Here is a 25,832-nt window from a genome sequence, read left to right as displayed (position 1 = left end):
CAGGCTCTCCTCTGAGACCACAGGACTGGCCAGCAACTGATGAGACTACACCTGCACTAAAGCTCTCTCACACACACACACACACACACACACACACACACACACACACACACACACACACACACACACACACACACACACACACACCTATATTCCACCACCTAATCGTCGTCGTTAGAAAATCACAACATTTGACCATTTATTCTTATTTATTTTCTTTTAGTGACCAGCAGCAAACCCTTCAGAGTAGATTTTAATTCTGTCACTTTGTTTTGATTGGCCATGAAGGTTTTTATGAATATTTTGCCTCCCTGTTAGATGGCATCCCAGAGAGGACAGGAGAGTAGATTTAGTTGTGTTCAGATACTTCCTATTTTTCTTGACGCAAAATAAAGGATCCAAAAGAAGAAAAGTGACTGTTTTATTCCTCCTCCTCCCCATTCTGTCATTTTATTTTGGCTGCTTTTCTTCCACGTCGCTCACACACACACTCTGGAAGGCATGGTTGGTGTTTTTGTTGTCATTCATTCCTGTCGTCGTCTCTCTTCTGGGATCGTGTTTTTGGGGGATGGGAGTTTTTTCAAAGGGGAAGCAGAGGGCTCTCCTCGCTTTTTGTAAAAACTGATATATACAGAAAAAAATTGTTTTAAATGGAAGAAGTATTTTTTTTGTACCAAAGGAAGGAAGTAAAAAGTGGTGAGGCTTAAAAAAGACGAGAAAGAAAGAACAGCTTTGTTTCCTGCTCTTTGCTTTGCTCAAGTTTGATTTTTTTTTCTTCTATTATTGTTTGCAGGGAAGAAAAAACATTTGTGCACGTTCTTTTCTCTTGAGACTGTAGATCTGGGTGCCACAAAATTGTTAAAAAAATAAAGATATTAAAGGCTCTAAACACACCTTGTCTCTGCCTGTCATTTTTCTCCATCTTTTAGACCTTTTTTCTAAATTAGACTTCATCAAACATATATTTTTGTTCTCTGAAGAATTATTTCTACACACAATTAAATGTTACAAACTTTAAACTGTCAATAATAGAATATATTTATCTTCTGATATATTTTTTATTATACAAACTTTTTCACTTAAATATTTTCCTTACAATAACTATTTTTCAAAATGACAGTTGTTTCCCCCTCCAGTCATGTAAGTTAATATTTTGAACTTATCCCAGTTTCATTTTTCTCAATATTTTGACATTTGTACCAAAAACTTACAATAAAGCTTCATCTCTTGTGATGATTAAATCTTATTTGACCAATAGCAGAACATGGGCATTATTTAAAAAAAGTACAATCACGATATATTTAGAAAATATATATTTTAGTTAAATTGTAATGCATACAGTGTGAAACAGTACTGTGTATAAAAAAATGCATGAATAAATACAAAAATAAAGATGTTTTTAATTGTCCATGTTATGTCATTAAATGTTAGAAACCTGTCAAAATAGGATGTTTTCTCCTGTAAACGTTTTTTTTCTGTTTGTGTACAAATAGTTTTATTTTTTATTACAAACCTTTTCACTCAAAAATGTACATTCTAATGACTCAAATATTTCCCCCTCAAATCATTTATTAGATATTCTAAACTTTTCAAAACAAACTTGTTTGACTTTCATATCTGACATTTTTACCAAATATTTGTTCCCATGAAAAAAATATGACTTTAATTTTTACTCTAAAAATAAGTTTTAAAAAGTATACTCCACAGTTTTTATGGGGTCGGCGCCCACAAAGTTATTTATAAATTATTGAATGCAGACGTCAAATGTCATAAAAACATTAAATAAACGTAATAAAGTTGGTGTTTGTGTGCAGACTGCAGACATAACCAACCTCTTGCGCTATGCATTTGGAATGAACTGTAATTCTCCACTTTTACCACTGGGTGGCGCACCAGCACCTTTGGACATGAAACCTTAAGCGACTGGTCTGAACACACTTTTTAAAAAGAAAACAAAAAACATCCACAATAGTTTTTGCCTTTGATTATATATACAGGTAAAAGCCAGTAAATTAGAATATTTTGAAAAACTTGATTTATTTCAGTAATTGCATTCAAAAGGTGTAACTTGTACATTATATTTATTCATTGCACACAGATTGATGCATTCAAATGTTTATTTCATTTAATTTTGATGATTTGAAGTGGCAACAAATGAAAATCCAAAATTCCGTGTGTCACAAAATTAGAATATTACTTAAGGCTAATACAAAAAAGGGATTTTTAGAAATGTTGGCCAACTGAAAAGTATGAAAATGAAAAATATGAGCATGTACAATACTCAATACTTGGTTGGAGCTCCTTTTGCCTCAATTACTGCGTTAATGCGGCGTGGCATGGAGTCGATGAGTTTCTGGCACTGCTCAGGTGTTATGAGAGCCCAGGTTGCTCTGATAGTGGCCTTCAACTCTTCTGCGTTTTTGGGTCTGGCATTCTGCATCTTCCTTTTCACAATACCCCACAGATTTTCTATGGGGCTAAGGTCAGGGGAGTTGGCGGGCCAATTTAGAACAGAAATACCATGGTCCGTAAACCAGGCACGGGTAGATTTTGCGCTGTGTGCAGGCGCCAAGTCCTGTTGGAACTTGAAATCTCCATCTCCATAGAGCAGGTCAGCAGCAGGAAGCATGAAGTGCTCTAAAACTTGCTGGTAGACGGCTGCGTTGACCCTGGATCTCAGGAAACAGAGTGGACCGACACCAGCAGATGACATGGCACCCCAAACCATCACTGATGGTGGAAACTTTACACTAGACTTCAGGCAACGTGGATCTTGTGCCTCTCCTGTCTTCCTCCAGACTCTGGGACCTCGATTTCCAAAGGAAATGCAAAATTTGCATGGTTGGGTGATGGTTTGGGGTGCCATGTCATCTGCTGGTGTCGGTCCACTCTGTTTCCTGAGATCCAGGGTCAACGCAGCCGTCTACCAGCAAGTTTTAGAGCACTTCATGCTTCCTACTGCTGACCTGCTCTATGGAGATGGAGATTTCAAGTTCCAACAGGACTTGGCGCCTGCAAACAGCGCAAAATCTACCCGTGCCTGGTTTACGGACCATGGTATTTCTGTTCTAAATTGGCCCGCCAACTCCCCTGACCTTAGCCCCATAGAAAATCTGTGGGGTATTGTGAAAAGGAAGATGCAGAATGCCAGACCCAAAAACGCAGAAGAGTTGAAGGCCACTATCAGAGCAACCTGGGCTCTCATAACACCTGAGCAGTGCCAGAAACTCATCGACTCCATGCCACGCCGCATTAACGCAGTAATTGAGGCAAAAGGAGCTCCAACCAACTATTGAGTATTGTACATGCTCATATTTTTCATTTTCATACTTTTCAGTTGGCCAACATTTCTAAAAATCCCTTTTTTGTATTAGCCTTAAGTAATATTCTAATTTTGTGACACACGGAATTGTGGATTTCCATTTGTTGCCACTTCAAATCATCAAAATTAAATGAAATAAACATTTGAATGCATCAGTCTGTGTGCAATGAATAAATATAATGTACAAGTTACACCTTTTGAATGCAATTACTGAAATAAATCAAGTTTTTCAAAATATTCTAATTTACTGGCTTTTACTTGTATATATATATATATATATATATATATATATATATATATATATATATATATATATATATATATATACATATAGATAAGTTGATTGGCATTACTAAATTGGCCCTAGTGTGTGGATGTGAGTGTGAATGTTGTCTGTCTATCTGTGTTGGCCCGGCGATGAGGTGGCGACTTGTCCAGGGTGTACCCCGCCTTCCGCCCGATTGTAGCTGAGATAGGCTCCAGCGCCCCCCGTGACCCCAAAGGGAATAAGCGGTAGAAAATGGATGGATGGATGGATATATACATATATATATATATATATATATATATATATATATATATATATATATATATATATATATATATATATATATATATATATATATATATACATATATATATATATACATATATATATATATATATATATATATATATATATATATATATATATATATATATACATATATATATATATATACATATATATGTATATATGTATGTATATATATATATATATATATATACATACATATATGTATATATATATGTATATATATATACATATATATATATATATATATATATATATATATATATATATATATATATATATATATATATATATATATATATATTATAAAACATTTTTAAAGCATCCATACGCATTGTTTTTGCTTATAATTGATAAAAAACAAACAAACACACACACATTGTTTTTGCTTGTAATAATTTGTAGAAAATAAAAACATTTAGCTGGTTATTAAATATATTTATTGTACAGTTGGGCAGTAAAAAAAAAGCCTCCAGTTCATGCAGTCAGTTGCGACACCTGCACAGTTGTGCCACCAGGGGGCAGTAGCTTCGCTGTTTGGCAACATTTTCCTCCTTTATAGCTGTCAGCTGTCAAATGTCAAATGTTGTTCAAGTGAATGAAAAATGAACTAATTTCTTCTTTGCAAACATTGAAAGAGTGCAAGGTGTCATTATAGCTTATTCCGTACGTCATCAATCATATTTTATTAGATTGTTAAATTGCCTTTTCGGGACAATCCCATCTATAAAACCACACTTTACTGTCTGGAAAAGAGCAGATGAGAGAAAACTGCACGCCCCCGTAGCACCTTCACAATATTACAACAATGTGCTTATTAAATGATAATCATATAAATAAATAAAGCTTCATCTCTTTGTGATGATTAAATCGTATTTGACCAATAGCAGAACATGGGCATTATTTAAAATTATTCTAAAAAAAAAAGCACAATTTTGATCAGAATATCCTTTCAAAATGTTTTTATTATTTAAATTAAATTTGAGTGGAATAAAATGTCAAATAAATAACAATACTATGTATAAAACAATGCATAATAATACAAAATAAATAAAAAAACATTAAAAATAGTGCTTTTCTTACAGCTCTGCAAATGTTCTACACACGTTTTCTTCAACTTTATGAGCCAATTTCTATAGTGGATGAACGTCGTGAGGGCTTCATGTAAAATCTTATTGTGTGACAATAAAATGTCCAATATTAGTATTTCAACAAGCATGCTTTTTTTTCTCCTCAATTAAAAACACGACTATGTACATCCGGGTGCTTGTGAAAAGGGTGTAAGAGGACACGATTGGACATATTGCTTCCTGTTTGTTTCGCTTAGCTCCGCCCACCGCGTCGTACATTAATTCATTCATTCATCGAGCAAATGAAAAAGGGAACGAGTCAGCACCTTGAAGTATCAACAATGTAAACATTCTTGCGAGGAGTTTGCTGCAACACAAGAAATATGAACGACAGAAAATGAGGGCGTGTGTTGTTCCAAAAGAACGAAAAAGTCCCAATCGGACGGCAGAATGATCACGTGACCCGATGAGTTTGTTCACTTCCTGCCTGGGTGGCGGTGCGTTCACTGACATCACGTTCAGCGCAGGCTTGGGCTTTTTTGTTGTTGTTCACCAGTTGTTCGACGGCTGGCTGGGCTCCGCGATGCCGGAGTGGTCCAGCTCGGCGCTGTCGCAGTCCGAGTCGTCGTAGGAAACCTTGGAAAGAGCAAAACAAGTCGGCTTCAGGACGTGCGATGCATTTCAAACATGAGAAATGGAATCCAAAATGTTCATGTTGCAACCGTCATATAACTTGCTATGTAATGGCCATATGTGTATATATATAATAAATATTGCCAGTCACAATTAACTTGTGCTCAGCTGGGATAATAAGTATATATATACTTATTATGTCATCCATTTACCTAATATTACGAACTGTTACAGGCGTATTCAATAATTATGCTAATATTAAAAATGTATGTGGGGATATAAAATGCATCCGGTGCTATCAGACCGGGCGGAAGCGGAAATTGACGTCACACACCACCTGGAGCACCTGTCAGACACAGCGTTTTTTGCTACGGAGCCACTGCATGGAAGGTAGGCTGACCATATTCTGAAATCCCAAAAAGAGGACACTAGTGATGGGTTGATGAAGCCTCATGAAGCGTTTCGACACATTGCAAAACTGTATTGATACTGTGTTGATACTGTGTCACTAAATACCGACATCTGCTGGACATTAAAAATCCCTACAGGCAACCTATGGACCGACTCAACTGACACTGATTTTATGACCTAGTACAGTGGTTCTCAAATGGGGGTACGCGTACCCCTGGGGGTATTTGAAGGTATGCCAAGGGGTACGTGAGATTTTTAAAAAATATTCTAAAAATAGCAACAATTAAAAAATCCTTTATAAATATATTTATTGAATAATACTTCAACAAAATATGAATGTAAGTTCATAAACTCCGTGAAACACAAGCTCAGGTTTGTCACTAAAATGTCTGTCAAAAAGAACTGTGAAAAGAAATGCAACAATGCAATATTCAGTGTTGACAGCTAGATTTTTTTGTGGACATGTTCCATAAATATTGATGTTAAAGATTTTTTTTTTTTGTGAAGAAATGTTTAGAATTAAGTTCATGAATCCAGATGGAGCTCTAGTACAATCCCCAAAGAGGGCACTTTAAGTTGATTATTACTTCTAGGTGTAGAAATCTTTATTTATAATTGAATCACTTATTTATTTTTCAACAAGTTTTTAGCTATTTTTATATATTTTTTTCCAAATAGTTCAAGAAAGACCACTACAAATGAGCAATATTTTGCACTGTTATACAATTTAATAAATCAGAAACTGATGACATAGTGCTGTATTTTACTTCATCTTTTTTTTTTCAACCAAAAATGCTTTGCTCTGATTAGGGGGTACTTGAATTTTAAAAAAATTCACAGGGGGTGCATTGCTGAAAAAAGGTTGAGAACCACTGACCTAGTATATCCAATAATATAAACCAAGTCATTGTATTTCATTTAGGATTATTTCATAACTTCATTTAAATAAAAATATATTTTTTGTCTTTTTTAGATACAGTCAATAAATAATGTGAACATGTATCATAACATGGAAATCTAAGAGAACGTGTTGTGAATGAGGATGCTTGTGGACCTGGAAATTATTATTATTTTTTTTTTTACACATTTTTATAAAAAAAAAAAAAAAAAAAGTTTTTCCAACGTATTCAATTTTAGACGCTTTCTCTTCTTAGTTATTATTTCTCCGGCTGTAGAAAAGACCCGCTCACAGGGCACAGAGGAGGCGTCAGTGCGACACAGTTCGCGTATCGGTCACGTGACCAAAACAGCTCATGATCGGTCACGTGACTTTCTAAAAGCGATACGCGCACCGACACAGGGTTTCGCTCTATGAGCTCGACGCATGCGCCGGTGTTGCCGGACCCATCACTAGAGGACACATATATGCGTGCCAAGGTCGGGACTAGGTGAAAATTTGCCAACGATACTCGAACTTGCTTTATAAATAATATATTTATTTAAATGAAGCATTTGTTCTCCTCTGTTGACGGCAGTGTTGGCGCTAGGAATTTTCAAAATGGGGTCCCAGGGACCCCATCAAGTCATAAAAATGGGGTCACACAGTAAATTTTTGGGTTCCCACTTTTTTGTAAGCGTTTTGAAAAAGAAAAGATAAACATATGCATTATCCTGTTGTCTCTCACAGTTTATATTGTGTTTTGGAAAAAGGTTGTCATTAACATTACTTAATTCATTTAAAAAAAAAAAAAAAAAGTGTATATATATGTAAATGTATCAGTTATAAACATTCATTTACTTTCTTCTAGGGGTGTGGGAAAAAATCGATTCGAATTCGAAACGCGATTCTCACATTGTGCGATTCAGAATCGATTTTCATTTTTTTTAAATCGATTAAAAAAAAATAAAAAATTATTATTATTATTTCTTTTTTTTTTTTTTTTAAATTAATCAATCCAACAAAACAAGACACAGCAATACCATAACAATGCAATCCGATTCCAAAACCAAACCCGACCCAGCAACACTCAGAACTGCAATAAACAGAGCAATTGAGAGGAGACACAAACACGACACAGAACAAACCAAAAGTAGTGAAACAAAAATGAATATTATCAACAACAGTATCAATATTAGTTACAATTTCAACATAGCAGTGATTAAAAATCCCTCATTGACATTATCATTAGACATTTATAAAAAAAAGAAAAGAACAATAGTGTCACAGTGGCTTACACTTGCATCGCATCTCATAAGCTTGACAACACACTGTCCAATATTTTCACAAAGATAAAATAAGTCATATTTTTGGTTCATTTAATAGTTAAAACAAATTTACATTATTGCAATCAGTTGATAAAACATTGTGCTTTACAATTATAAAAGCTTTTTACAAAAATCTACTACTCTGCTTGCATGTCAGCAGACTGGGGTAGATCCTGCTGAAATCCTATGTATTGAATGAATAGAGAATCCTTTTGAATTGGAAAAATATTGTTTTTGAATCGAGAAAAAATTGATTTTGAATCGAATCGTGACCCCAAGAATCCGATATTGAATCGAATCGTGGGACACCCAAAGATTCACAGCCCTACTTTCTTCTTTCTTTCATGGATCTGAAATTTACCGGTGCTGGTAGTTTTTTCTATGTTTTTATTCAATAAGTCGTAGCTGTATTTATTTCAGTATAAAAGTGTAAAAAGTGTTTTGCTTGGGTCATGAAATGATGATAATGGTGTGCCAGGGCATACATGCATTTTATATAAATCTCTGGAGTCTACATCAACTTCACATCTATTCCTCATTTCAAAATGTTTTAGTTTTTTTGATGTTGTTTTTTTGTTTGTTTGTTTTCCGCACTTTTTTGTCAAACAAAACTATGTTTTTAATGGCAAACACACAAAATATGCAAAATCTTCCACCAAAAATATTTTTCAAAGTGGAATATTTGATGTGAAGTAATCGGAACCTTGGATAGGTCAATGATTCATAATGACATTGATTTTGATTCAATATTATGTTTTGAGCAATGACAGTTTGAAAGAAAAAAAAAAACAGCTTTGTTTTATTAGTCAACATTGCAACTTTTTCTAAATTACATTTCACCTTTAAGCTTTTTTATTTCACTTTTGTTATGTTTTTGTTGATTTTAATAGTATTTTTAGAATGTGCCCATGGCCTTTAAAACATCAGCTGTGGGCCGCAAATGACCTCCGGGGCACACTTTTGACTGCTATAGATAATAAAAAATTAAATCTGATAAATCTATGGATAAAAAGCAGAGCCTGGTGACGCATGCGCGTTTATCATAACTCTCTTTCTCTCTGTCTCTGCCCCTCCCTCACCAATGCTGCTGGTGCGCACACCTTCACAATTTGTTTTGTTTTTAACCCCTTCTTAACCCTGAACGTACATTGAAAATACATACAACCCTAACTCAAAATGCCGGACATTCGAGGCATTTAAGAAACTCCGCCCGGACAGCCCCGCAAAAGAGGACATGTCCGGGGAAAAGAGGACGTATAGTCAGTCTAATGGAAGGGTCCTCATATTTTTGACAGTTTTTGTGGACTTGCCATTGGCCTGTGGAGAACTGGGACGAACAGAGACTCTTACCAGGAGGACTTTGAGTTGGACTGCGCGGTACCGTGAGTACGCTGCTGCGGCTTCCAAACATTTGATCGCTTGCCCGTACGTGTGTGCCGCTATGTGCATGTCACGTACGTAACTTTGGGGACTTTGGGGAAATATATGTGCTGTATGAAGTTTGGGGAAATATATGTGCTGTATGAACTTTGGGGAGGTGAACGGTACTTTGGGCTGTGGGATTGAGTGTGTTGTGCAGGTGTTTGATTTGTATTGGCGTGTTATATGGACGGGAGGGGGGAGGTGTTTGTTATGCGGGATTAATTTGTGGCATATTAAATATAAGCCTGGTTGTGTTGTAGCTAATAGTTATATATGTATTGTGTTTATTTACTGTTTTAGTCGTTCCCAGCTGAATATCAGGTCCCACCCGTGACTCCTTAATTTGCGTAGTGGCAGCGACACCCGGAGAACTTGGGTGCGTTTGTTACATGCTAACCTTGAAGTGCTAACTTTTTTTATCTATATGTATTCTTTTTTTCTGTAATTCCCCAGCCAGCCAGCCACCTTAGAGTCATATAACTTGGTATGTGACCCATGCTAACTATTATTATGGTCACATTAGCTTGCTAGCATGCTAATATTAGCGTGCTAACTTTTTGAGCTACTTTTGCTACTGTTTACCCCAGAGTCATATTACTTGGTATGTGCCACTTGTTAACTTTTAGCATGCAAATGAGCTAAGCTAACTTAAACATGCAAACTTTTACATCTACTTTTACACTTTTTTCTCTATTTCCGAAGCCATACACCTTACAGTCGTGTTAATTGACGTGTGGGACATGCTAACTTTTAGAATACCATCGTTAGCACATTTGCTAAGTGTTAGCATTTTAATGTGCACATGCTAAAATTCTAGGCTAGCTCTGTAATTCTTTTTGTACAGTTACACCTAAAACTCACGGATTCAGACACACTGCACCATCTAGTCCAGGGCACAGATGGAAGGCACAACAAAATTTCCGTGGGAGTTTTTTTAGTTATTATTATTATTTCATTATGAGGTGAAGTCGAAATTACGAGACAAGACAGTCGAAATTACGAGACAAGACAGTCGAAATTACGAGACAAGACAGTCGAAATTACGAGACAAAAGAGTCGAAATTACGAGGCAAGACAGTCGAAATTACGACATAGAAAGTCAAAATTACGACATAGAAAGTCGAAATTACGACACAAAAAGCCAAAATTACGACACAGAAAGTCGAAATTATGACACAGAAAGTCGAAATTACGACACAGAAAATCAAAATTACGAGACAAAAAAGTCAAAATTACGAGACAAGAAAGTCGAAATTATGAGACAAAAGTCAAAATTACAAGACAAAAAGTCGAAATTACGATACCAGGCAGTCAAAATTACGAGACAAGATAGTCGAAATTACGAGACAAAACAGTCGAAATTACGAGACAAGAGTCGAAATTACGAGGCAAGACAGTCGAAATTACGACATAGAAAGTCGAAATTACGACATAGAAAGTCGAAATTACGACACAGAAAGTCGAAATTACGACACAGAAAGTCGAAATTATGACACAGAAAGTCGAAATTACGACACAGAAAGTCGAAATTACGACACAGAAAGTCGAAATTACGAGACAAAAAAGTCAAAATTACGAGACAAGAAAGTCGAAATTATGAGACAAAAGTCAAAATTACAAGACAAAAAGTCGAAATTACAATACCAGGCAGTCAAAATTACGAGACAAGTCAGTCGAAATTACGAGACAAGAGAGTCGAAATTACGAGGCAAGACAGTCGAAATTACGAGACAAGACAGTCGAAATTACGAGACAAGAGAGTCGAAATTACGAGGCAAGACAGTCGAAATTACGACATAGAAAGTCGAAATTACGACACAGAAAGTCGAAATTACGAGACAAAAAAGTCAAAATTACGAGACAAGAAAGTCGAAATTATGAGACAAAAGTCAAAATTACAAGACAAAAAGTCGAAATTACGATATAAGGCAGTCAAAATTACGAGACAAAACAGTCAAAATTGTGATATATATATATATATATATATATATATATATATTTTTTTTTAAATGTATCTATTTTTAAACAGTATATACTATATATATATATATATATATATATATATATATATATATATATATATATATATATATATATATATATATATATATATATACAGGTAAAAGCCAGTAAATTAGAATATTTTGAAAAACTTGATTTATTTCAGTAATTGCATTCAAAAGGTGTAACTTGTACATTATATTTATTCATTGCACACAGACTGATGCATTCAAATGTTTATTTCATTTAATTTTGATGATTTGAAGTGGCAACAAATGAAAATCCAAAATTCCGTTTGTCACAAAATTAGAATATTACTTAAGGCTAATACAAAAAAGGGATTTTTAGAAATGTTGGCCAACTGAAAAGTATGAAAATGAAAAATATGAGCATGTACAATACTCAATACTTGGTTGGAGCTCCTTTTGCCTCAATTACTGCGTTAATGCGGCGTGGCATGGAGTCGATGAGTTTCTGGCACTGCTCAGGTGTTATGAGAGCCCAGGTTGCTCTGATAGTGGCCTTCAACTCTTCTGCGTTTTTGGGTCTGGCATTCTGCATCTTCCTTTTCACAATACCCCACAGATTTTCTATGGGGCTAAGGTCAGGGGAGTTGGCGGGCCAATTTAGAACAGAAATACCACGGTCCGTAAACCAGGCACGGGTAGATTTTGCGCTGTGTGCAGGCGCCAAGTCCTGTTGGAACTTGAAATCTCCATCTCCATAGAGCAGGTCAGCAGCAGGAAGCATGAAGTGCTCTAAAACTTGCTGGTAGACGGCTGCGTTGACCCTGGATCTCAGGAAACAGAGTGGACCGACACCAGCAGATGACATGGCACCCCAAACCATCACTGATGGTGGAAACTTTACACTAGACTTCAGGCAACGTGGATCCTGTGCCTCTCCTGTCTTCCTCCAGACTCTGGGACCTCGATTTCCAAAGGAAATGCAAAATTTGCATGGTTGGGTGATGGTTTGGGGTGCCATGTCATTTGCTGGTGTCGGTCCACTCTGTTTCCTGAGATCCAGGGTCAACGCAGCCGTCTACCAGCAAGTTTTAGAGCACTTCATGCTAATTTACTGGCTTTTACCTGTATATGTATATATATATATATATATATATATATATATATATATATATATATATATAGCTACTTAACATGCAGTCGGCTTTTTTTGCCCCAAGTCAAAAATATTGGAAACCCCTTGTTTATGTCAGGCTTGTCCCTGACAGTTTGACTGTGTTTTAGTTTTTTCTCTGAGTTTGTCTTAGTTTTCTGTCCAGCACTTTTATTTTGTCTTTATTTCCTACTTGTCTCCCTGAGTGCTGTGTCCCCTCAGCTGTGGCTGATTGGCACCTGGCCACACCTGGTGTCAATCAGCCAGCTGCTATTTATACCTGCCCTACCCTCCAGTCACTGCTGGATCATTGTCATCACTACCTGAATGTCATTGCCGATGTCATTGTAGTGTCTACCTGTCCTTGTCGCTGTCGTCATAGCGGTAAGCTGTTCCTTATAGCTATTTACGGTTGGTTTCTCCTAGCTTCTTGTTTTCCTGTTAGCCAGATCCTGTTAGCCGTTTGCTATTTCCAGTTTTTCTGTTTTCTGGTTCCTGTTTCCATTTTGCCTGTTCCTAGTTTGTGTTTTTACTTTATTTCGAACATTAAATCATGTTTTCCCGTATAACGCCTTCCGCCTTCTCTGCATCTTGGGGTTCGCGTCCTACAAACTCTGACAGTTTAGACAGAAAACTATCAGTCAGTATTGATATTTATCAATGTTTTTTATGACTATGGAAAATAAGGACCAGCCAAAAACTACAATAAATGTAAATATTTGTATTTCAAATGCAACCTTCCTCTTTTTTTTTTATTTTTTATACATACATAATTAATATAAGATATTAAGAGTATGTGAAAGTGGATAAGTACATATTTACCATCATGCACTATGATGGGTTTATTAATAAGGTGTAATTTAGAATTTTTTTGATAGTGTTCAGACTTTTGTCATAACATCCACAATACTCAGTGAACAGGTTGTTGTGTGGCCATGTGTGTTGACCTTAATGTTACTCGCATTTTTTTCGGACTATGACTAGGGAAGGTTGTTTGGATTGTGTTGTACAGGTAAATGCTGTGCTATTACGCCAAAGTACTTCCAAGGGTCGATGGTTTGATTCACCCATATGTCCACAAGATGGCAGCAAGTACGTAGCATCCATAAACCACCTAGTATTATAGATTAGTTCGAAAGCACTCCGGGGTGAGATGCTATGTTGGACTCATGACATCTGGTGTGCAAATTGAACAACACAAACTCATATTTGAAGAAATGATATACCTCATAGTTGGACTCATGAGTGGCCAGCTGGGTCTTGACTTGTTGGATGGCAGCTTCCTTCTCAGACAAACCATCAGAGCCCAGCTGTGTGGGATCGGACGGGTCGGCCGGAATCTCCGAGCCCTGGGACAGCAGGTCGTCGCTCTTGTCGTCCAGCCGCTCGTCCGTGTTGGTGCTGACCACGTCGGGCGTGCCGCTGTGCGAATGGTCGGTGGTGTTTCCCTCCTCGCCGTCCGACACGGACAAGTTCTCCGAGCTGAACGTGGAGAGCGACTGGCATTTGCTCATGCTGGCCGGCCTCCTTGACAACAACAACAGGGCACAGCTGTCACATACACGTCCATTATCTCGCAGATGGCCAGTGTCGGAGGCAGATATTTACATATATCCGAATTTTAGTGTTACTTATTTTCTTTCATAGACATATTTGAAAACAGCTCGTGTTTTCCATTTATTCTCTTTCTGTTTCTCTGCAAGTAAACTGTGTGTGTTAACCTTGAATTCTTTGGAATGTGTTTTGACTACCATGTGTTTTGACTAGAGAGAGGAGAGAGGAGAGAGGAGAGAGGGGAGAGGGTTTTGGGTCGGAAAGACAGACCATTTTGGCGGCGCGATAGAATGTTCTATGCTGGACTGGTCTCAAATGTATATCTGCAAAGCTTTGAAAATATATTACAAAATACCTATTCTGTCTCTGGTGGTTTTTCAACTCAGCTTTAAGTGTCGTAAAGAGCTTGGGAGCGACTTGTGACTTGAATTCCCTGGGAGGAACAACTGGTCCAAAATGCAACACCAGTAACAAGCTACATTTTCTACATTTTCCAGTAGCTTGGCGGTAGCTTAGTTACTTTTAGACCCATGTAGTGAGGTAGCTTACATCTTAAATCTAGGCCAAAAACAAATATGGAAAAAATTAGGGATGTCCGATATCGGACTGACGATTTTATCGGCCGATAAATGCTTTAAAATGTAATATCAGAAATTATCGGTATCGGTTTCAAAATTATCGGTATCGGTTTCAAAAAGTAAAATTTATGACTTTTTAAAACACCGCTGTGTACACGGACGTAGGGAGAAGTACAGAGCGCCAATAAACCTTAAAGGCACTGCCTTTGCGTGCCGGCCCAGTCACATATCTACGGCTTTTCACACATACAAAGTGAATGCAAGTCATACTTGGTCAAAAGCCGTACAGGTCACACTGAGGGTGGCCGTATAAACAACTTTAACACTGTTACAAATATGCGCCACACTGTGAACCCACACCAAACAAGAATGACAAACACATTTCGGGAGAACATCCGCACCGTAACACAACATAAACACAACAGAACAAATACCCAGAACCCCTTGCAGCACTAACACTTCCGAGACGCTACAATATACACCCCCCGCTACCCCGCCCACCTCAACCTCCTCATGCTATTTCAGGGAGAGCATGTCCCAAATTCCAAGCTGCTGTTTTGAGGCATGTTAAAAAAAAAAATGCACTTTGTGACTTCAATAATAAATATGGCAGTGCCATGTTGGCATTTTTTTTCCATAACTTGAGTTGCTTTATTTTGGAAACAATGTAACAAGGCATAATATTAGGCATAAAATTAGGCATAATAATGTGTTGATTCCACGACTGTATATATCGGTATCGGTTGATATCGGAATTGGTAATTAAGAGTTGGACAATATCGGAATATCGGATGTCGGCAAAAAAGCCATTATCGGACATCTCTAGAAAAAAATCCAACACCTGGATGAATGAGAACATCCATACATACGTTTGTATGATGAGTCACAATTGGCTAAGGTTAGGGCCAAACATTACGGACTGGCCAATCAGAGGCAAGATAAGGCGGGTCTTCAAAACCAGGAAACAAAATCATAACAGACACTCATGTAACATGACGACGAGGGAGTCGGAGACAGAGGCACGACTCAAGATGACCACTCAAAAAAAAAAAAAACATACGGTAGTTGAAAATGGCAGAGAGATTCTCTCCTGCAGATTAGATTTTTCCTTTTGTGATGAAGATGACGTGCAGGAAACTCACAATAATGCGTGTCTTTAGCCATATTTAGAGGAATGTACGTGTTTAGAGAAAACCATGCCAAAAACCTTAGTTTATACTCTGTAAACCAAAATCATAACTGCTCTCTTCATCTAAAGCTGGGGTGTCAAACTCAAATACAGAGTGGGCCAAAATTTAAAACTGAACAAAGCCGCGGGCCAAGGTTGAACAAATTAACCTTTTAATAGGGACCCAAACAAGTTTTGCATTGAATATTGAACAAGCAAGGCTTATATAACTTTATAGTGACATGCAAAATCCAGTTTCAAATAATAATAATAATAATAAAAAAATATCAATGGCATATCAAATAAAATTTAAATAACAATTGAATGCCTCTTTTCTATTTGCAGCCTTCTGAGGTAAATATCAAAATAAACTTTTTCCACAGGCTAATAATAAATTTGAAAATAAAATAACAATAATGAATGAATCAAACATTCAAGCCTTGAAGTAGCAAGAGAAAGTGCATGAATAAAACGTTAATTATTGCTCAGTTTGCTACACTGATTTGCTTTAACACTGAATATGGAACAAGCAACGCTTATATAACTTAATAGTGCAAAATCAACTTTCAAAAAACAAATGAAAAAACAATAGTATATTAAATAAAATTTAAATAAAACATTGAATGCCTCTTTTCTATTTGCAGCCTTCTGAGGTAAATATCAACATTAACTTGGTGGGGAGAAGCGGGGTTTGGTGGTAGCGGGGGGTGTATATTGTAGCATCCCGGAAGAGTTAGTGCTGCAAGGGGTTCTGGGTATTTGTTCTGTTGTGTTACGGTGCGGATGTTCTCCCAAAATGTGTTTGTCATTCTTGTTTGGTGTGGGTTCACAGTGTGGCGCATATTTGTAACAGTGTTAAAGTTGTTTATACGGCCACCCTCAGTGTGACCTGTATGGCATTCACTTGTTTGTGTGTAAAAGCCGCATATATTACGTGACTGGGCCGGCACGCTGGTTGTATGGAGGAAAAGCGGACATGACGACATGTTGTAGAGGACGTTGAAGGCAGTGCCTTTAAGGCACGCTTCCAATAATGTTATCCGGGTGGAAATCGGGAGAATGGTTGCCCCGGGAGATTTTCGGGAGGGGCACTGAAATTCGGGAGTCTCCCGGTAAAATCGGGAGGGTTGGCAAGTATGAGTATTAGCGGTGAATGCGGTGTTACAGCGGCACTGCCGCTGTAGAATAACCGGCGGGCCAGCTCTAATGTTAATTTGATATTGCCTCAAGGGCCAAATGAAATTACACGGCGGGCCAAATTTGGCCCGCGGGCCAGAGTTTGACACCCATGATCTAAGACGTGGGACACAAATGTAGGAACACACATGAAGGTGAGTTCATGGAAAGTTTTACTGCACATAACCATTAGCAACTGTTCCCAAACAACTCACAAGTCATTGTTGTTTTTTGTCAATAAATAGATATATGCTGTTTTTTTTTTACTCTAGGCAGAGAAATTAATGTTATAGAGGTGGGCCAAAGAAAAGGCAAACTAAATAAATACATACAGAAGGGTAGGGGTACCCCTAGAGGTAGTTGTATGGTGTCCCCAGCTAAATGACAGATAGTTAATAGTAATGGATCCTATTGTACACTCTCAGCTACATGAACATTGATATTATACATGTGGGCCTGTAGATGGAAATGTTGTTAAATGTAGCTTTGATGTAGCAAGCTACCTTTGCTGTGTAACTTGCTACAATTCTCAGAAGATAGCTTAGCTCCATTTAATGGAGAGTAACTTGTAGCTTAGCTTACTACATTTTCCAAATAGCTTGCCCATCACTGCTATCAAGTACACTATACCTAGTATGACTACTTTTTTATATTATGTACCTAAAACTGCTCCTGTCACGTAGACCATCTTTGAGTAGCATTTTTTTAAATTTAGATTCCAAAAAGTCCACCTGTCATAGAGGATGTTTGACTAAAATGTGCTTTATTTATGAACCTAATATTGCTCTTCTTATAGAGGATCTTTGGCTAGCATTTTTTACATTTCGGTATCCAAACCTGCTGTTGTCATACAGACCATCCTTGAATAGCATTTAAAAAAAAATGTATCTACCTAAAACTGCTCCTGTCATAGAGGATCTTTGGCTTGCATTCTTTATATTTCTGTACCTAAAACTGCTCCAGGTATATAGACCATCTTTGACGAGAATTTTTTTTATATAGATACCTAAAACTGTTTCCGTCATAGAGGATCTTTGACAAGCATTCTTTATATTTCTGTACCTAAAACTGCTCCTGGTATATAGACCATCTTTGAATAGCATTTTTTTTATTTAGATACCTAAAACTGCACCTGTCATAGAGGATCTTTGCTTGCATTTTTTAATTTATGTACCTAAAACTGCTCCTGTCATAGAGGAGCTTTGGCTCGCATTTCTTTTTATTTAGATACCTTAAACTGCTCCTGTCATAGAGGATCTTTGACTTGCATTTTTTATTTAGGTACCTAAAACTGCTCCTGTCACGTAGACCATCTTTGAGTAGCATTTTTAAAATTTGGATTCCGAAAACTCCACTTGTCATAGAGCATCTTTGTCTAAAACTTGCTTTATATATGTACCTAAACTGCTCTTCTTATAGAGGATCTTTGGCTAGCATTTTTTACATTTCGGTATCCAAACCTGCTCCTGTCATATAGACCATTCTTGAATAGCATTTTTTAAAAACTGCGTGTACCTAAAACTGCTCCTGTCATAGAGGATCTTTGACAAGCATTCTTTGTATTTCCGTACCTAAAACTGCTCCTGGTATATATATATATATATATATATATATATATATATATATATAAAAAAAAAAAAAAAAAATTATATATATATATATATATATATATATATATATATATATACCAGGAGCAGTTTTAGGTACGGAAATACAAAGAATGCTTGTCAAAGATCCTCTATGACAGGAGCAGTTTTAGGTACATACATTTAAAAAATGCAAGCCAAAGATCCTCTATATATATATATATATATATATATATATATATATATATATATATATATATATATATATATATATATATATATATATATATATATATATATATTAAATTTAGATACCTAAAACTGCTCCTGTCATAGAGGATCTTTGGCTTGCATTTTTTAAATGTATGTACCTAAAACTGCTCCTGTCATAGAGGCTCTTTGGCTTGCATTTTTTTAAATTTATTTAGATACCTTAAACTGCTAATGTCATAGAGGATCTTTGACTTGCATTTTTTATTTAGGTACCTAAAACTACTTCTGCCATATAGACCATTTTTGACTAGCATTTTATTTTTAGATATCTAAAACTGTTCCCGTAATAGAGGATCTTTGACAAAAATGTTTTTATTTATGTACCTAAAACTGCTCCTGTCATATAGACCATTTATGACAAGCACTTTTATTTTATTTTTATGTACCTAAAATTGCTCCTGTCACGTATACCATCTTTGACCAGCATTTTTTTTTATTTAGATACCTAAAACTGCTCCTGTCATAGAGGATCTTTGACTTGCATTTTTTATTTAGGTACCTAAAACTATTTCTGCCATATAGACCATTTTTGACTAGCATTTTATTTTATTTAGACATCTAAAACTGTTCCCGTAATAGAGGATCTTTGACAATATTTTTTTAATTTATGTACCGTATTTTTCGGACTATAAGTCGCAGTTTTTTTTCATAGTTTGGCCGGGGGTGCTACTTATACTCGAGCAACTTATGTGTGAAATTATTAACACATTACCGTAAAATATCAACTAATATTATTTAACTCATTCACGTAAGAGACTAGACGTATAAGATTTCATGGGATTTAGCGATTAGGAGTGACAGATTGTTTGGTAAATGTATAGCATGTTCTATATGTTATAGTTGGTTATTTATGCGTCATATAACGTACACTTATTCAGCCTGTTGTTCACTATTCTTTATTTATTTTAAATTGCCTTTCAAATGTCTATTCTTGTTGTTGGCTTTTATCAAATACATTTCCCCAAAAAATGCGACTTATACTCCACTGCGACTTATATATGTTTTTTTCCTTCTTTATTGTGCATTTTCAGCCGGTGCGACTTATACTCCGGAGCGACTTAAACTCAGAAAAATACGGTACCTAAAACTGCTCCTGTCATAGAGGAGCTAAGGCTCGCATTTTTTATTTATTTAGATACCTTAAACTGCTCCTGTCATAGAGGATCTTTGACTTGCATTTTTAATTTAGGTACCTAAAACTGCTCCTGTCACATAGACCATCTTTGAGAAGCATTTTTTTAAATTTAGATTCCAAAAACTCCACCTGTCATAGAGGATCTTTGACTAAAATGTACTTTATTTATGTACCAAATATTACTCTTCTTATAGAGGATCTTTGGCTAGCATTTTTTACATTTCGGTATCCAAAGCTGCTGTTGTCATACAGACCATCCTTGAATAGCATTTCAAAAAAAATGTATGTACCTAAAACTGCTCCTGTCATAGAGGATCTTTGGCTTGCATTCTTTATATTTCTGTACCTAAAACTGCTCCTGGTATATAGACCATCTTTGATGAGAATTTTTTTTATATAGATACCTAAAACTGTTCCCGTCATAGAGGATCTTTGACAAGCATTCTTTATATTTCTGTACCTAAAACTACTCTTGGTATATAAACCATCTTTGAATATGATTTTTTTTATTTAGATACCTAAAACTGCCCCTGTCATAGAGGATCTTTGACAAGCATTCTTTATATTTCTGTACCTAAAACTGCTCTTGGTATATATAGACCATCTTTGAATAGCATTCTTTTATTTAGATACCTAAAACTGCACCTGTCATAGAGGATCTTTGCTTGCATTTTTTAATTCATGCACCTAAAACTGCTCCTGTCATAGAGGAGCTTTGGCTCGCATTTTTTTTATTTAGATACCTTAAACTGCTCCTGTCATAGAGGATCTTTGACTTGCATTTTTTATTTAGGTACCTAAAACTGCTCCTGTCACGTAGACCATCTTTGAGTAGCATTTTTAAAATTTGGATTCCTAAAACTCCACTTGTCATAGAGCATCTTTGACTAAAACTTGCTTTATATATGTACCTAAACTGCTCTTCTTATAGAGGATCTTTGGCTAGCATTTTTTACATTTCGGTATTCAAACCTGCTCCTGTCATATAGACCATCCTTGAATAGCATTTTTTTAAAACTGTATGTACCGAAAACTGCTCCTGTCATAGAGGATCTTTGACAAGCATTCTTTGTATTTCCGTACCTAAAACTGCTCCTGGTATATATAGACCATCTTTGACTAGCATTTTTTAAATTTAGATACCTAAAACTGCTCCTGTCATAGAGGATCTTTGGCTTGCATGTTTTTTTATTTAGATACCTTAAACTGCTCCTGTCATAGAGGATCTTTGACTTGCATTTTTTATTTAGGTACCTAAAACTACTTCTGCCATATAGACCATTTTTGACTAGCCATATAGACCATTTTTGACTAGCATTTTATTTTTAGATATCTAAAACTGTTCCCGTAATAGAGGATCTTTGACAAATTTTTATTTATTTATGTACCTAAAACTGCTCCTGTCATATAGACCATTTATGACAAGCACTTTTATTTTATTTTTATGTACCTAAAATTGCTCCTGTCACATATACCATCTTTGACGAGCATTTTTTTTTTAATTTTGATACCTAAAACTGCTCCTGTCATAGAGGATCTTTGACTTGCATTTTTTATTTAGGTACCTAAAACTATTTCTGCCATATACACCATTTTTGACGAGCATTTTATTTTATTTAGACATCTAAAACGGTTCCCTTAATAGAGGATCGTTGACAATAATTTTTTTATTTATGTACCGTATTTTTCGGGCTATAAGTCGCAGTTTTTTTCATTGTTTGGCATTGGTGCGACTTATACTCAGGAGCGACTTATGTGTGAAATTATTAACACATTACCGTAAAATATCAAATAATATTATTTTGCTCATTCACGTAAGAGACTAGACGTATAAGATTTCATGGGATTTAGCGATTAGGAGTGACAGATTGTTTGGTAAACGTATAGCATGTTCTATATGTTATAGTTATTTGAATGACTCTTACCATAATATGTTATGTTAACATACCAGGCACCTTCTCAGGTGGTTATTTATGCCTCATATAACGTACACTTATTCAGCCTGTTGTTCACTATTCTTTATTTATTTTAAATTGCCTTTCAAATGTCTATTCTTGGTGTTGGGTTTTATCAAATACATTTCCCCCCAAAAATGCGACTTATACTCCAGTGCAACTTATATATGTTTTTTTCCTTCTTTATTGTGCATTTTCAGCCGGTGCGACTTATACTCCGGAGCGACTTAAACTCAGAAAAATACGGTACCTAAAACTGCTCCTGTCATAGAGGAGCTAAGGCTCGCATTTTTTATTTATTTAGATACCTTAAACTGCTCCTGTCATAGAGAATCTTTGACTTGCATTTTTTATTTAGGTACCTAAAACTGCTCCTGTCACGTAGACCATCTTTGAGAAGCATTTTTTTTAATTTAGATTCCAAAAACTCCACCTTTCATAGAGGATCTTTGACTAAAATGTACTTTATTTATGTACCAAATATTGCTCTTCTTATAGAGGATCTTTGGCTAGCATTTTTTACATTTCGGTATCCAATCCTGCTGTTGTCATACAGACCATCCTTGAATAGCATTTAAAAAAAAATGTATGTACCTAAAACTGCTCCTGTCATAGAGGATCTTTGGCTTGCATTCTTTATATTTATGTACCTAAAACTGCTCCTGGTATATAGATCATCTTTGATGATAATTTTTTTAATATAGATACCTAAAACTGTTCCCGTCATAGAGGATCTTTGACAAGCATTCTTTATATTTCTGTACCTAAAACTGCTCCTGGTATATAGACCATCTTTGAATATGATTTTTTTATTTAGATACCTAAAACTGCCCCTGTCATAGAGGATCTTTGACAAGCATTCTTTATATTTCTGTACCTAAAACTGCTCCTGGTATATAGACCATCTTTGAATAGCATTTTTTTTATTTAGATACCTAAAACTGCACCTGTCATAGAGGATCTTTGCTTGCATTTTTTAATTTATGCACCTAAAACTGCTCCTGTCATAGAGGAGCTTTGGCTCGCATTTCTTTTTATTTAGATACCTTAAACTGCTCCTGTCATAGAGGATCTTTGACTTGCATTTTTTATTTAGGTACCTAAAACTGCTCCTGTCACATAGACCATATTTGAGTAGCATTTTTAAAATTTGGATTCCTAAAACTCCACTTGTCATAGAGCATCTTTGACTAAAACTTGCTTTATATATGTATCTAAACTGCTCTTCTTATATAGGATCTTTGGCTAGCATTTTTTTACATTTCGGTATCCAAACCTGCTCCTGTCATATAGACCATTCTTGAATAGCATTTTTTTAAAACTGCATGTACCTAAAACTGCTCCTGTCATAGAGGATCTTTGACAAGCATTCTTTGTATTTCCGTACCTAAAACTGCTCCTGGTATATATAGACCATCTTTGACTAGCATTTTTTAAATTTAGGTACTTAAAACTGCTCCTGTCTTGGAGGATCTTTGGCTTGCATTTTTTTAAATATATGTACCTAAAACTACTCCTGTCATAGAGGCTCTTTGGCTTGCATTTTTATCTATTTATTTAGATACCTTAAACTGCTAATGTCATAGAGGATCTTTGACTTGCATTTTTTTATTTAGGTACCTAAAACTACTTCTGCAATATAGACCATTTTTGACTAGCATTTTATTTTTATTTAGATATCTAAAACTGTTCCCGTAATAGAGAATCTTTGACAATGTGTTTTGAATTTATGTACCTAAATCGGCTCCTGTCATATAGACCATTTATGACAAGCACTTTTATTTTATTTTTATGTACCTAAAACTGCTCCTGTCACGTATACCATCTTTGACCAGCATTTTTTATTTATTTAGATACCTAAAATTGCTCCTGTCATAGAGGATCTTTGACTTACATTTTTTTTAAGGTACCTAAAACTACTTCTGCCATATAGACTTTTTTTGACTGGCATTTTTTTTTTAAATTTAGATACCTAAAACTGTTCCCTTCATAGAGGATCTTTGACAAGCATTCTTTATATTTCGGTACTGAAAAATGCTCCTGATATATAAACCATCTTTGACTATCATTTTTTATTATTTAGTTACCTAAAACTGCTCCTGTCAAAGAGGATCTTTAGCTAGTAGTGTGACGCTGAACACTCACCATCTTCTTGGCAGTTCCACCTCACTGTCCACCTCTCCCTCCTCTTCCTCTGACGACACTCCACGTCTCTTTGGGGAGAGCAACATCAGTATTAGTGTGGAAACAACCAAATGATGGGAAGATCTCCGTGGTCTTCTTACCTGACTGCGAGTGACTGCCGCCCTGTAGAGCAGCGCTGAGGGCGTGAGGCGTTGACTCCTAGGCGAGCGTGTGATCACCATCCCCTCCTCCTTCTCTTCGCCATCCTGATGGACGCGAGGGCTTCCCGTCGTCACAGAGGCCCTCCCCGCCGCCCCCCTGCCACACGGAGAGTCAGGGCTGCTGGAGAACGGGATGGAGGCGGCATCTTCGCTGGGCGTGTCGCTGCGCGGAGGAATTTCCGCCGGTTCGTCCGTCCCTGCGCTCACATCCGGTTGCGCCTGCGGCCCTCCGGTCCTCGTGCTCTCCTCCAGCCCGGCTGAGGCGCTCTGACTGCCTGCCCGGTCCAGGCCGGGCCTCGCTTGCCCCTTCCTCCTGCCCTCGGCCTCCAGCGTGGTGGAAATGAGGTCGGGGCTGGATGAGGACATCTTCTTGAGCAGCAGGTCATGCTGCAGCCCCCTGAGGGCGGCGCTGGCGTCACGGCGTTGCTTACCACTAGGGACGGACGAGGTGGCGCTGATCATGGCCAGAGAAGAAGAAAGAGTGGCTTTCAGCTGAGCCAGGTCGCCGCTGCTGCCTTTGCCCGCTTTCCTGTAGCGAGGTTTGCCTCGGCGGGAGCGGCCGGGGGACGTGGAGCCCTTGGTGGGGATTGTGACCTGCGTCATGGAGGAGTCCAGTTTGGGAAGGATGACCTCGGACTTGAGCAAGTCTGGCCTGGGGAAGACAAGGGACACACGTCACTAAACACACTCTTTTCTTCTCTTGTGTTTACTTTTCTCAGTCTTTTCCTGAGAAATCACAGAGAAGTTCTATCTTATTCTCCAACTGGACCCTAACGTACATATAAGGGCGGTATAGCTTGGTTGGTAGAGTTGCCGTGCCAGCAACTTGAGGGTTCCAGGTTCGATCCCCGCTTCCGCCATCCTAGTCACTGCCGTTGTGTCCTTGGGCAAGACACTTTACCCACCTGCTCTTAGTGCCACCCACACTGGTTTAAATGTAACTTAGATATTGGGTTTCACTAGGTAAAGCGCTTTGAGTCACTAGAAAAAAAAGCACTATATAAATATAATTCATTTCACACTTCACTTCACTATATATTTAATTATATTTAATATACAGTGGAAATTTGATTTACAAACCCCTCTACCTGCAAACTTTGCATTTACAAACTTTATTTTCACCTTTTCTGTGTTTTTTCGCGTCTCGATGTGACGTATGAACATGTGATGTGACGTATGAACCTGCGATGTGACGTATGAATATGGGATGTGACGTATGAACACGTGATGTGACGTATGAACATGTGATGTGACGTATGAACATGTGATGTGACGTATGAACATGTGATGTGACGTATGAACGTG

At 36.8% G+C, this 25,832-nt stretch overlaps 2 protein-coding genes across 6 annotated transcripts in view; one reads left to right on the top strand and one right to left on the bottom strand.

Moving 5' to 3' along the window:
- LOC133584276 (poly(rC)-binding protein 2-like) overlaps positions 1–893 on the top strand; it is a 29,088-nt gene extending 28,195 nt beyond the window's left edge. For 3 of the 4 annotated variants that reach the window (XM_061937712.1, XM_061937713.1, XM_061937710.1), the window contains one exon: positions 4–893. In XM_061937712.1, coding sequence (XP_061793696.1) covers positions 4–40 — 37 coding nt within the window. In that variant the 3' untranslated portion in view covers positions 41–893. The remainder of the gene's footprint in view (positions 1–3) is intronic. The other variant, XM_061937711.1, reaches the window with a different exon arrangement.
- A 4,133-nt stretch (positions 894–5,026) lies between these two features.
- LOC133584109 (mitogen-activated protein kinase kinase kinase 12-like) overlaps positions 5,027–25,832 on the bottom strand; it is an 83,340-nt gene continuing 62,534 nt past the window's right edge. Inside the window, exons 11-14 of one of the 2 annotated variants that reach the window (XM_061937696.1) lie at positions 24,468–25,179; positions 24,328–24,395; positions 13,984–14,284; positions 5,027–5,602 (exon numbers count right to left, since the gene is read on the bottom strand). In XM_061937696.1, coding sequence (XP_061793680.1) covers positions 5,516–5,602; positions 13,984–14,284; positions 24,328–24,395; positions 24,468–25,179 — 1,168 coding nt within the window. In that variant the 3' untranslated portion in view covers positions 5,027–5,515. The remainder of the gene's footprint in view (positions 5,603–13,983; positions 14,285–24,327; positions 24,396–24,467; positions 25,180–25,832) is intronic. The other variant, XM_061937697.1, reaches the window with a different exon arrangement.

Source organism: Nerophis lumbriciformis, linkage group LG03 (assembly GCF_033978685.3).
Source record: "Nerophis lumbriciformis linkage group LG03, RoL_Nlum_v2.1, whole genome shotgun sequence".
Lineage (NCBI taxonomy): Eukaryota > Metazoa > Chordata > Actinopteri > Syngnathiformes > Syngnathidae > Nerophis > Nerophis lumbriciformis.
This window is presented reverse-complemented; position numbering and strand designations above follow the sequence as displayed.